The sequence below is a fragment of the Orcinus orca genome, chromosome 5, assembly GCF_937001465.1.
Source record: "Orcinus orca chromosome 5, mOrcOrc1.1, whole genome shotgun sequence".
Taxonomy (NCBI): domain Eukaryota; kingdom Metazoa; phylum Chordata; class Mammalia; order Artiodactyla; family Delphinidae; genus Orcinus; species Orcinus orca.
The window spans coordinates 67,775,317-67,789,218 of NC_064563.1; the positions used below are offsets into that span (position 1 = coordinate 67,775,317).

Below are 13,902 nucleotides of genomic sequence, written 5' to 3' on the forward strand. Positions count from 1 at the left end.
TCAAAAAGAATATACAAATCTTTCTACTCCCTGTGCTTTCAGAATCTTTCATTGTCAAAAAGGTTTAAGGGCTTCCCTGGTGGCACAGTGGTTAAGAATCCGCCTGCCAGTGCAGGGGACATGGGTTCGAGCCCTGATCTGGGAAGATCCCACATGCCACAGAGCAACTAAGCCCGTGTGCCACAACTACTGAGTCTGTCCTCTAGAGCCTTCGAGCCACAGCTACTGAAGCCCACGTGCCTAGAGCCCGTGCTCCACAACAAGAGAAGCCACCACGATGAGAAGCCCGTGCACAGCAACGAAGACCCAACGCAGCCATTAATTAATTAATTAATTAAAAGGTTTAAAATTTTCTAATGTTAATAAGATGAACCACTCTATAGAAGATAATGTGCAAGAATCCCGTATTTCCGTCTCCAAATCATAGACACTTTTTAAAATATACAGATAAAAATGAAAGCATGCCACACTTTGTGCAACACTCTAGGTCCTACACAAAAAAGTCTGAGGTGTTTTTTTCCAGGATTTAAAAAAAGTATCTGGGCCAAAGGCAAAAATACAGACCCTCCCTACCCACCCCACCCCACTGCATACATATGTTTTTTACACTTAACTTTCAACCACAATGATTTTTTTAAAATCTTTTTATCTTTAAGTAATTACTAATGCCTCTACTATAGGTCTACTTAAAGAAAGTTTCTTCAAATTATGACTAACACTTTCAGTTGTTTTTCAATTACACTAAATTAAAAATATACTAACTTCAGTTAGTCAGTCCTTTATCTTCCTCAGCATATCTGTTGTATACATGTAAACTTTAGCTCTAATTCTGAGCTAGGATAAACATACAAAGTTACTCTATTACCTATGTACACATTATGACAACTTCCTACTTTATTGCTAGGGTGCTGTTACTGTATACAAATTAGATGGTAAGCAAGGGTAAGACGCCCACTGCTTCTTTGAAGCAGGTTTGGTCAGTAGAAGGAGTTGCTTTGGAGTCCAAAGCTTTACAGCCCTATCTGTGAAAGGGATGAAATTCAGATCTCTCTCGGCTGTATACAAAAAAATATGGAGAAGGCCTAGTCCAATGCCTAGCACATTAACTACTCAGCAAGTATTAGTTACCTTTCTTCCTTTTCCCCATCTTCTGAGTCAGAATTCCACAGAACATGCAATACCCTACTCTGGGCTCTACTAAGTTAAAGAAATGAAATGCCTAGGGAGTTGTAAATAATCTTCTTTCACTTACCTTTTTCTTGATAATTCCTTCCTCCCTTCCACCACCACCATAAATATGATACTACACAAAAGTTAAAGGAAACGAGGATAAATGCAGGCAAAGTTCACAATTAAGGGGAAATGGACTGTTCTTCACATGCTTAGTTATTTAGTATATGCTTTTGAGTGACTATATCATTAATGAGGAACTCAGAGAACTTTAGGGATGCTATCCTATTAACATTCATTTCACTCCCACAGGAGAGGCCAAAGGCCATATTCTGTACAGAAAGTGAATTAGAGAGAGACACCAAATCTCAGGAAAGACTTGGCAGCTACCAGCAAAACACTTAAAACGAAACAGTCCTACCCTCTGGCAATGGATTGGCTGAAACCTGGAACGAACCCACCCAAGTGATTCCTTGAGCTTGACTTTCCTTTACCATGTGGCACACGGTCTTGACCAGGGCTACCTGTGTAATCTGTTTGGCTCAGCTGTTGAAACATCTTTCTCGGCAATGTCCTATGTCATAATACAAGGAATGCAAACACTAAAAAAAGCAATGTAACAACAACATCAAGATCCAACCTTCTTGGTTAGGCATACCCCACTTCTGTCTATGGGCAAGCACAGTGATACTGCCAGTAATTTAAAAATGACCTCTGTTTCTAATTTTTTTCTTAAAAACTATAACAAAGTACAGATCATTTGGATTGATTAAGAATAAGATCATTGCAAAGGGTGATTCACAAACAAATCTATATTTATATCTTTCCATCACTCTTGAATGGCAACCTTTGAACTGTACAACACTTTCAGATAACTTCTTTAATTAATAAACAAAGTAAATGTAGGTGAAGTACGCTGGACTGAGAATCAGAAGTTCTAACCCTAGCTTTACTATTTAATAGTAATGTGACCTTAGGTAAATTATTAAATTTCTCTGAGACTGAGTTTTCTCATCTAAAAAAAGGAATAATATTATTAACTGTCCTTTCTTCTTCACATAATTATTATTTAGAATAAATGAAATAATGTATTGAAGAAGCTGAGATATTATCAGTACTATGTGAATATGAGATGCAGGCACATAAATATACATTTATCTAGTATTACTTACATGTCAACACATGGAATCATGATATTAACTTTCTGATCACATTTACAACAAAAATTAAAAGTCCAACCTTCCCCCATAGGGCAAATCCTCACATGTTGGTACACATTAATTGTATGATAATAAGAAAAACTGAAAATATCATTCTCATTGCAATCGTCCCATACAGATTATCCTGGTCATTAGGTACAACATTTTCCTTGATATAGATAGATAGAAGAAAGTCTAAAACATGCATCAGAACTCTTAATTTTCATTTAATGGACTTACTGAAATATCTATTTTATGAAATATTCTTGATAATAAACAGAATGGGAAAATTCTAACTAAATCTTCACATTTTAAGAAATAAAGTATAGAACAGATAAATAAATAGGAAATCCAAGAATAAACAAAACATGTGTCCAAAATGTAAGCTTATTATTTAGTGAGAACCAGAGGCTTGGGGAAGAAACATATCTATTAAATGATGGACATCATTTTGGACTTGATTGCCTGCTATTAATTCAAAAGTATCCATTTTCTCTGGTCTACTTATTCAACACCTCAACATGCCATCAAACACTAAACCAAATTAAAGAAACAGTAATTATATTCTCCCTCCTCTTTGGAAGCCAAAGTAACAAAATCTGAATTTTTCTGTAAAAGAAAATAATTTTTCTTCACTATTTTATGGAAAGACCAGACTAAAGTACATGATCAAAACAGGAAAAGAAAAACCTTAAAAATAATGCTCTGAGCACTCTGCAATTTTGCTGCCCAAAATAGAACCCATACAGTCCATGCCACCAAATGAAAATTACAAGTTTGTAAGCATGAAGTCAAATTATAAAGTAAAAGATTTAAAAAAATATTTTAATGGTGATAAATGAAAGGAAAGACTGTTATCTTTACTGGTAGGTGTTTGTTGTTTATTTGCTATTATGTTTTCTTCAGTGATAGTGTTTTGAATGACTACCCAAACTAACTTGAACTTTAATTTGAGTGTAAAAAGGACAAACCTTGACTAACAAATTACTTGGGCAAATTTTGTTAAACAGAACTCTCCCATTCTTCAAATTAAGAAGTTAATCATAACTTTTGGAAATTATGCTTTTGACTAAAATTTTTAGAAAGCTGGTTTAAAAAATTGGTTTAGCCAAACCCCACCACTTTCTTCTTCAACACCAATAAGAACACTGAAGACATTTTGGTGGCATTTAAATATAATTTTTTAAAATATATTTTTGAAATTTATTATTCAACTTTTTAACAGCCTCCAAAGAAACCAGCTCAATACTATGCTTCTTCTAATGAAACTGATTCTCTCAGAGTACTTTTGTTATGCAAAATAATACACTGTCTTCCACAGAATTTCTAAATGAAAATCCATATTCAAATCTTAAATCTACTATAGAAAATCAAAGCCTACACAGAATCACTTGCCAATTCTCTTAGTGAGAGGGGACATCCAAGCAAAAGTGAAGGAGAGTAAATTTCCCACAGAATGGTCCTTGCAGTAGCATGCTCACTGAAGAAGCCACTACAGGTGTCTGTGCCCTGGCTCCCACAAGGTTAAACACCTGCAAGAGTTATGCATCACTCAAGGCACGTATTATTGCACTTGAGTCCCTTTATTTACCACAAGGTTCAAACACCTAGCAATTTTCATTTGCCTTGTCAGGACTAAAATCCAGAACATTTGTTGTTTAATTTAAAGATATCCTCCTCTTCCCTCTTGATACCATCTGTCTGAAACTACTGTCTCCCATAAAACACACACGCACGTGTGCACACACACACACACCCATGTGCACATACCCTGCTGAACCACAGAGATTGATGCACTTAAACTCAAATTATGTCCTCTAACAACTGACCAATTGCTCATCTACTTTTGAGGATTTCATTAGCAGACTTGGAAGAGTGATTCAGCAGGAGACAGCAAATATTTAGAAAGCTGAAAGTATCAAATATGTATAAATAGTTCTTACAGAAATCTGATTTTCATAACTTTCTGACTTTTAATAAATGTGCCCAAATTACCACCCTTTCATGCACATTTCAATGTCATTTACATTCCCCCCATCTAAAAAACTGGAACAACCTCTGTAAAATAAAAAGCATTTACTCAAAATAATAGTGAAATGTTGATTTTGATATGTATTAGTTCTAAATCTTCTAACATCCTTTAAAATTTTTCTTCTTAAAGAAAATATATTGTACTTTAGATCATTATGTATAAAAGGTGTTCTACAAATATTATTAATCTTCTCTCATCTTCTCTATATAAATGATAATCTCAGGCTAACATAATAAAAAACAAAACTCTGAGACCATCCCTTACTGGTCATCTTATACCCAGCCATAATTACAAAGAAACATTATTATTTAAAAAAACACAATTTGACAAATGTATTACATATCACCAAATCACCTTTTAGAATTAACGTTCATGTGTTTAGCCATCTAGTACTTTTATAAATCACTACAATATAATTTAAAATTGATATGAATTTGTCAAATTGGAAAATCAAGCCCCATATAACATCTATTTCGCTTTGTAGATTTCAATGGCTTTTAATATTTAATCAAATAACGTAAAAAACAATGACCAGTCTTTTAAAAACACTAACTAGAATTTTAAACCTGAATTACCAAGTAATTTTTTTCTTTATTGCTTCTATTTTAATCCCAACACTTATCTCTTAAAGGTCACGAAAATGTGTAATTTTCTATGGCATTACCTAGAACGGCATAAAAAAATTACTAGCCTTTTTTTAAAATGGGAAACTAAATGTCCAACTCAAAGTCAAATCAAAACTAACCTTACAGTAATATATATATGTGTGTGTATGTGTGTGTACATATATATATATGTAAAATATCCACACATGGAATCTATACAATTAAATCCAGGCCTTAATTTCTAATTCAACAAATTCTTGAAAGAGGGTACCATATGATTTTAACCTAATAAAGTCTTTTCTGTTGTTACAAAATTAAAAATTGATCCATCAAAAGCCTTTGTTACAGGGAGGGCTTGAGGTTGGGTGGTTGGGTTTTTTTTTTTCTTTTTGGTATTTAATTCAACTATACACAATGTAGTACATACAAGCAAAACACAATTGAGATACTGTTTTCTTTAACATTCCTATAGGAGACCAAATTCATTTGCATTGGAGAGAACACAATTACTGATTTTTAACTCATGAAAGACAAATTCATAGCTTTTCCCTACACTACCTCATAGTATTCTCACCATCTCAGTGAAAGCATGTCTAGCACCACTTAGTTACTTCCTAGAAGTGGGCAGAAATTGCATTTTTCAAAGTTTTGTTTCTCACAGAATCATTCAACTTTAGTTACAAAGCACATTCAGGTTAGCGTATGTCTTAGCTCAAAACAATTTGTGTATGTGTGTGTGCATGTGTGTAGATACATATAGTATATAAATTTTTTTTAAACTAAACTCTCATCAACATCAAAAATGAAATTTCTATCAAGGAAGTTTCCACAACTTTTACAGCCCTTTGTCTGTTTTTTCTTCCTTAAGAAATCTTTGATTCATATATGCTACCAAGAAATGCGAATAGAGAAAAAAGAATCAAAGATTTTTATTCAACAGAGCCTGAAGACAACTTAGAAAGTAAGAAAAATAGATGGTTTGTACATGGTTTACATTACAATAATTTGCATTTAATAAGAATGAAGCACATGTGGCAAAAGAAAAAAGAGTTTTCTACTTTTAAGTGACCCTGAGAAAATATTATCTAGTCTGTCTACAAAAACAGCACATGTAAAATAATGCTAGAATGATATTTAACAAAAGATCCAATTGGTAAGCAAATGGCATGCCAATATTTTCATAACTTAAGATAAAAAACATCTCCTCCCAAGTATCATTAGGTTAAAAAAATCTATTTAGAATATAGATATTAAAACTGATTCTTGAGAACAGAAAGAAATCAGAACAATATAAAGAAAATGAGCACTCACTTGTGGAATGGTTTTTTAAGTAAGCAAGCAATGAGGATGAATTGTTTTCTTCACATTTTCACTTCTACTAACACAAAAACCACACATAGAACTGACTGAAGGCCAACAAATGTACTTTTAACTTGTTAATTTTCATGGAAGTGCAATAAAAGAACACCAAAATAGTCACCATATAACATAAAAGCTTTGGTTTCAAATGTCACAGTACCCTGTTTTTGAGAGTCCCCTCCGTGGTGGAGCCCTGTACATGAGAACACACAGCTGCCTCCTCCCAGGAGTCTGAGCTCAGTACACAACACCAGGCATCAGCTCTCTCTCCCTTAGCCTGCAGTACCAGTAACTAATTTCTGCATTTTAAACTAATAAAGGAAAGGAAGAAAGATCAAAGCTATCCAATCAGAAATGAAGCAGCCCTCTACAGCAGCAGCTTATGCATACATTTGGCATGTCAGACATGTTCAGAGTAGTGAATCATACACAGCGCATTTCAATCTACCTCCTAGGTATTTCATATTACCCACAGTGTTCAAAGAAATCATGTACCAATAGAGCTGTATAAGTCCTAGATTGCTCTTTATTTAATTAATACTAAAAATTTGGGACAGGCTTTTAATTCTGAACTCTTATAAACACAGCAAAATCATCTAAATGACCCACCAGCTAACAGCAAATAACCTCTGTATTTTGAAAGAAAAAAGTTAAAACGTAATATATTTGTGAGAAGTTTCAAGAGATGTTAATAACTTTAGATAAACTAGTATTTCACTTACATTGCAACATTAAATAATATACTTTGCAACACGAAATGAGACACCAACTAACCAAAGATAAAATTCTACCGATTTTTACTAATTATAACCAAAAAAAACCCTCAAAACAATTATACAGGCAACAGAATTAGATATTTATAGAAACATAACCCATCAAATATTTTGGGTGCTTCTTTCAAACCTTGTTCAATATGTTCATCCAATATTCAAGTGTTATAAGATGAGTAATTTCAACTTACAGTAAATAGTTAATGTATCAAAAAGCTTCAACTTCGATTTCTCAAGCAAAAAAAAAATTTTTTAAGAAAAGCATACAAACTTAAAATACTTAATTTAAAAATTAATCAGTTGCACATTACATTTCTTCCTAGAGAGAAGAACTAGCTTAATATTACACATGAAACTGCAAATCATAATTTTTACCTCTTTTTTTTAAGTTATTAAGTAGTTTTCTGATATGCCACTGGAATCATTGGCAAACAAAAGATATTCTGTTGCTTAGTTAAAACATATCTGGAAATGTGCACACATTTTTAGAAACCCTTTAAGCAAAACATCTATGTATTTAACAATTGGGATAGTTTGTTTTAAAATCTATTCAATCCTGGCAAAAATCAAGTAAATGGTTACACTATTGAGAATCACAAACTGTAAAGGTGGTAAGTCAAAGACTTCACTTAGAGTCTCCAATTCAGCTACTTAATGACTAATGGTGAAGAAATGTATGTGAATGGGATATAAACTAAGTTACGACACACAGAAAAAAAATCTAGAATGAGTAATAAAGGGCCCAAATTTAAGTCCACAATAAACTTTAAACAAAGATGTTCTCCCTCATTCTCTCCTCACAGACATTCTCATGTAAGCAAATCACTGTGGAGAAATCCAACCTCCACAAAACTTTTTAGTCCTTCATTAACAACAGTGCACTTAAATATAATTATAGATTTCACAGTGATATTTGTTTAGCCTCAAACATATCTTAAAAGCAACAACAACAAGAAAACGCTCAGAAGCAATATTCAGTAGTCTCTGTGACTAAAAAAGTCTGGCTTTTAACTGCCACCTAATCCAAACAACCTACTTGTTTAAAGCACTATGCAAAAATATCGACCCCTTGCTGAATTATTTTATTATCCAACACTAAGGTATCTAAAAAAGAAAACTAATTAATCGCAATAATCGCGAAGTTTAGTTAAGCAATTTAGCTGACACAGTAAATATTTACTCTTAACATCTCACAGGAAGTCTTGACAAGCATTTGTTGCCATTGTGCTGGGGGGCAGGGGTGGGAGTGGCGGGTGGGAGGCAAGTTTTCATAAACAAGTTAAACGGTCCCAGCGAATTTAACACAGCTAGTGTTCGCCACCCACCCCCAATAAGGCACCAGATACTTTCCAAGTACAGTAAACACCTTATATAATGAAAGTAAAAAATGTAGCTTTCTAAACTATTTTAACTCCACTACAAAAACAAACAAACGCCTTTTAAAAAAAACTATACAAGCACATTTTTAAAAACTGAGTGTATTTTTTTTATTTAGACGTAAGACCAATCACACAAAAAAACTAAGCAAAATATTATTTACCTGAGCTTTTTGGAGACTGAGTAATCAACTTCCATGATTTTCCCATGCAATTCCACTTTACCTTTAAAACAGAAATTAAAGCACTCAGAACCTTCCTGCGATCAAACCGGCGGGGGGCTAGGAGGGGCACGCACAGAACTCCACGCTCCGGCTCCGCCTTCGGGCGCCCTCAAGGGGTCTCCTACCCTGCTCGAGCTGGGCAAACTTGGTTCCCAGTGGAGAAAAAAGGTGGGCGCCCCATGTCGCCTTGTTCCCCGGGACGAGGTGGCAAGGGTGCGAGCCCGGATCCCGACCCCAGGTATAGCTGTGGGTGGCATTACCGGAAAAACAAATTTAATAAAGAGCGGCGCCAATTTGAAAGGATGAGCTCATTTGAAACTCAAGCTGCAGGGCTGGCGCGGCCCCGCTCCTCTCCGGGCCCCCACCTCTCCATTGCGCTAATCCGGGCTCCGAAGGCTCCGCTGGTCTCCCCTCCCTGCCCTCTCCTCCCGGTGGCCCTGGTGAGACACGCCGAAGCCCCCCGGGGGCCGCTTCCGCGAGAGCCGCGTCCGCGCCTGCTTCTGGTCACCTTGGCCTCGCCGCTGCCCCGCCCCCACCCCGCGCGCCAGTGGGGAAGGGGCTCCGGCCGGGCCGAGGTTCGGGGGGCGCAGGCTCGTGGCCTGGGGGCGAGCGCGGCTCCGAGCGGTGCGTGTGCGGGAGGGAGAGTTGGTGAGTGCGCGCGCGCGCGAGTGTGTGTGTGTGTCGCTCTCCGTCTCCCGTCTGGGCTCCAGCGCTCTCGCGGGCCCCCCGGTCGCCTCTTTCTCGGTTCTCAGTCCGGGCCCCCACCGAGTTGAGACAGGGCACCTCGTAAAAAGGTGCTTCTGGCCGAGCGGGAGGCGGGGGGACAGACGGCGGAAAGCCCCCAGCCCCGAGTTCTTCTCAATAAAATCGGACAAAAAATTCAGAGAAAAATAGGAGCGCTTGAGAGACAAGCGAGAAGGGACTGAGGTTCGGGAGAGGACCGAGAGAGATGTGCCGTCGTGCAAAGGCGGGGTGGGGGGAGCCCCGAAACCTCGGAGGGGATCGTCAGGGTGGCGCCGAGGGGGTGCCAAAAGTGGGGGACCGCGGGGCGAGCTGGGGAGGGGGCTTGAAAGGAGAGTGCGGCTCAGGGGACGCCAGAGGGCGAGAGGTCCTGGGCACGAGGCACGGGAAGGGGTAAGGTCCGGTCAAGAGAGAAGGACATTCAGGGTTTGGGGGGGTCCCTGACAAAAGGGGTGACGGGAAGGTCAGGGAAGAAGGGGAGACTGGGGCTCTCTAAGGATGGGGGTGGGGAACTCTGGAAAGCAACTCGGGGAGCCGGAGGAACAAGGGGTGCCCCGGGAGAGCGAGAGAGCCTCGGGAACCCTAGGAGAGGCTCGGGGGTCGCCCCAGGGCTGCGGCTGGGAGGGCAAGGGGTGAGTCCGGAGCCGTGGGGGGAGGGGAGCGGGCCGTCCCAAGAGCGGGCCGGCGGTGAGAGTTGAAGGTCTGGTGCGTGGAAGTGAACGTGCGGGCGCTAAAGCCCCCGCCGGGCGCCGCCCGCAGGGCTCGGCCTCCCTCCGGGCGCCGTCCCGGCCTGAGCTGGGCGAGGCGGGGGGAGGGGGACAGCGCCGACTGCTCACCCGAGAGGGTCTCGATGGCGCGGATGGCCCAGTTCTGGTCGGGGTAGTCCACGAAGGCGTAGCCGGACTTGAGCAGGACCTGTCCCGCCAGGGGCAGCTTCCTGTCCCCGAAGAGCTGCCGGAGGTCGTCGGCAGTGACGGCGGGGCTCAGGTTCCCGATGTAAAGCTTGTTCATCATCCGTCTCTTCCCCGAGAGCCCGCGGCTCCCCCGGCCCGGTACCCGGCGCTCCTCGCCTCCTCCGCTGCCCTCGTCTCCCCTCCTCCTCCTCCGCCCCCCCTCCCCGCCCTCCGCCCGCCCGCCACCCACCCCCACCCTCAGCCTGGCTCCCCCCACCGCGGCCGGCCCGGCCCGCCCGGGGGCAGAGGCGGAGGCGGGGACTCGGCGCGGCTGCCTCCTCGGGGCAGAGTCCCGGGCCGGGCGGCGGCGCGCGGACAAAGCGCTCTCTCTGCCTCCCTCTCTCCCTCTCAAGGCGGTGGCGGGAGGAGGAGCAGCGGCGGGCGGCGGCAGCGCACCCCGCGTGTGTCTGTGTGAGAGTTTGTACGGGCGTGTGCGCAGCCGAGAGTGAGCGAGCGAGCGCCCCCTCCCCGCCCCGCGTCGCTGCGCCCCTCGCCTCGCGCCCCCCGCGCTCCGAGCGCTCCGCGCGGCTACCGGGACTTCTGCCCCGCGCCGGGCGGGCGGAAGCGGGTCGCGGCCTGGGGCTGGGGCTCCCGGGAGCCAGAACCCCGGGCAGGCGCGGCGCGGAGGCCGGGCGAGCGGCGGGGAGGGGAAGGCGCGCCCCGGGCGCGGGTGGGAATGCGCGAGGGGGAGCAGCTGGGAGCCGCAGGCGTAGGAGGGCGAGGGGCTGTGGGAGAGCGTGGAAAGGGGTGTGCGCAAGGTGGACCGGATGTGAGGGCGCGGCTGCAGGGCCGGCGGGAAGGTGTGTCTCGGAGGTGAGAAGCGAGGGCAGGCTGGGAGACCACAACTTTCGCGGCGAGTTGGCCGAGTCCGGCTCCCTGCGCGTTCCCGGGCTGAGCGCTCGCTCAGAGACCCGCTCCCCGCCCCACTCTCCCGGGTAACCGGGCGGCGCGTGTGGTCGAGGGAGAGCGGACGGGGGTCGAGACGCTTGGGGCCCAGGACCGACCGGGCCTTCACGGACCTTGCACCCCGGGGAAGTTGCTCCGGCCCTGGGCCTCAGTTTCCCGGCCCGCGAGGGGAGAAGGAAGGCCAGAGCGGAGCAACATCCCCTCCGCCCGCACCGCGTGCGCCCGGAACCTCGCGGCCGGCGGCAGCCTGACGTTGGCAGCTGCTCTCTATTCTGGGAAGTGCCTAGGGCTTCCCGAGCCACCGCTGCGAAGCCAGGTGGCGGGTGGGGAGGCGAGCGAGGAGGGGGCAAGGACTGCGGCCGGGAGGACCAACGCTTGCTGCTAGGCTTCGAGGCCGGGTTCAGTACCCCCGCCGGGGTGGTGGGAGGCGAGGGTAACTGGAAGTGGAGGCGCTCAGGCGGTGTAGGAGTTCCCCGAGCATTGGGAAGGGCCCGGAGAGGAAAGAGGTCCTTCCAAGCGGAGGAAACAACGTGACCGACGGAAGAGGCAGGGTTGGGATGAGAGCAGCCCGAGCCGAGGGGCTAGGGAAGGAGCCAGACAGGCTGGAGACCGGTTGCGAGTTCCGGGGCTCGGCTGGAAGTCTGGTGGTTAGAGCCTGGTCCCAGCCAGGAAATGAAGTTCTACAGGGAAGAAAAAAATGGGCAGGATTCAGAGGCGAAGGGGCAGAAGAAGGTTCCAAGGTCTGCACTTCTGGGGGCCTTAGGAGAGGTGATAGTTTGACGGGAGAAGTGTGGGTTGGTTATTTATTTATGTATTTTGAGGGCGTTGAGGGTCTCTTGCTGGAGAAGCCACAAATGTAGGGATGGTCTCCTGGCTGGGTTGTGAAGTACTCTCTTTCTCAAGCTCTCCTGTTGACTAAGTGGGTGGAGGGAGCACGGCTTCTTAAAAATAATTTTAAAAATACACGTTCCTTGGCCCCTTCCTTTGAAGACTGACTGTGAGCCTGGATTTTGTATTTTCTGTAAGTACTCCCAGGTGATCCTTGTCTAGGAAACACTGGCCGGTGGAAGGTCTTTCGGATTAGGATTCAGACCTCAGGGTTGTGGCATGTAGTGTTCCAGCATCTCTGAGCCTAAGTTTCTTCATCCATAAAGAGAGGATAAAGTGACCAACTCTTGGCTGTTGTGAAGGCTACACAAAGGATAACTGAGTAGTGTGTTGAGACAGTGGACACACACTTAATGCTTGTTTCTTTTCTTTCCCCCAGGAACTCATGAGCTTTAAAATATTTCCCTGTGGGGAAAGATAATTGGTATGATCACCGTCATACTATTTGCTTTATTTTACTTCCAGTATTTCAAAACTGCACATTCTAAAAGAGAAACAAGAGTGGCAGGGATAATTGGTCTCTGAAAGGTTAGTAAAACTTTTGTGTATAATATTTTCAGACATGTCAATTCCTTGGTCCTACTGCAAACACTTTAGCATGGATTCTCTAGTGGGTACCAAGCATCTAAAGATTCTTGGCAGAGCTGGCTTCTGGTGAACTCTTCTACCCTGCTTCACCAGGTCACTTTCATATTTCTTTTCTGAAAAATAACTGGTCTTTGCTGTAATTTGTGTCTTCTGTCCTGCTGGTGGTTTGTAAACATAGTGCTGGAGAAGAGCTTGATAGGTAACTGGTGGGGGATATGTTTCCACCACACCTCTGATTTGTAGCACCCACAGTTCATTATCTTAGAAGGCAAAGTTAGTTGCTCTTTCACATGATAGAGAATGGAACAGCCTCCGAATGCAAAACAGAAATCCAGAAGTCATTGCCACTGCTTGACAAAACTTTATTTTCTACGTGTTTTCTCCTGAGTTCCCCTACCTCCTCCCTTCCCAGAGAGATGAAATAGAGATTGATCCGGGCTGAATTTAAGGTTAATAAGCAAAAATTTTATGAATGTTGCACTGAGGTCAGAAATTTGGGAAAATTCTTATATTAGGCATATTACTTTTAAAAGCATATATTGACCTTTTCCTCAAGAATTTCAAAACAGTACAGATCCTCATGGTTTTCCAATGGTTCTTTTGGGCAGGATGGTGGTAAGGTGACTGGGTAATGTCACTTTGTAAGTAGGAAAACAAGCCCAGAAAAATAGACTTCTTTCATGGTCATACAGAGGGCTTGAAATATGATTGGCAAACACATGTTAGCCTAACAAAGAGCTCATGAAGTATTAAGGCTTCATCTTGACTTTCATGACCAATATTTTGTCCATGGACAGAGCACCTACTGACAGTATCACTGTGGTGGCCTTAACCTTTGGAGTCTAAAAAACCACAGTGGAAATGTTTTTGTTCAACTAATTATGGTGGTCATTGTGGCCAATGATTCTAGGTAATACAAGGAGCTGGGAGAGAAAATGAAGCCTATTTCCTGGAAGGCTAAAGGATTTGGAGGCAATTCAGTATTTGATAATACAGTATTTGGTGGTGTCAGCACCTGCCTGCTTGTTGGGAATGATTGGTGGTGGGGTAACTGTTTAGATACTTTTTCCCAAGTTGTCAGAAGAGAAATT

At 43.1% G+C, this 13,902-nt stretch overlaps 1 protein-coding gene across 2 annotated transcripts in view; it reads right to left on the bottom strand.

Annotated features, from left to right (window-relative positions):
- Window positions 1-10,572, bottom strand: part of IGF2BP2 (insulin like growth factor 2 mRNA binding protein 2) — a 159,088-nt gene extending 148,516 nt beyond the window's left edge. For both annotated transcript variants that reach the window (XM_004278455.3, XM_004278454.3), the window contains exons 1-2: window positions 10,313-10,572; window positions 8,676-8,736 (exon numbers count right to left, since the gene is read on the bottom strand). In XM_004278455.3, coding sequence (XP_004278503.1) covers window positions 8,676-8,736; window positions 10,313-10,490 — 239 coding nt within the window. In that variant the 5' untranslated portion in view covers window positions 10,491-10,572. The remainder of the gene's footprint in view (window positions 1-8,675; window positions 8,737-10,312) is intronic.
- Window positions 10,573-13,902: the final 3,330 nt, after the last annotated feature.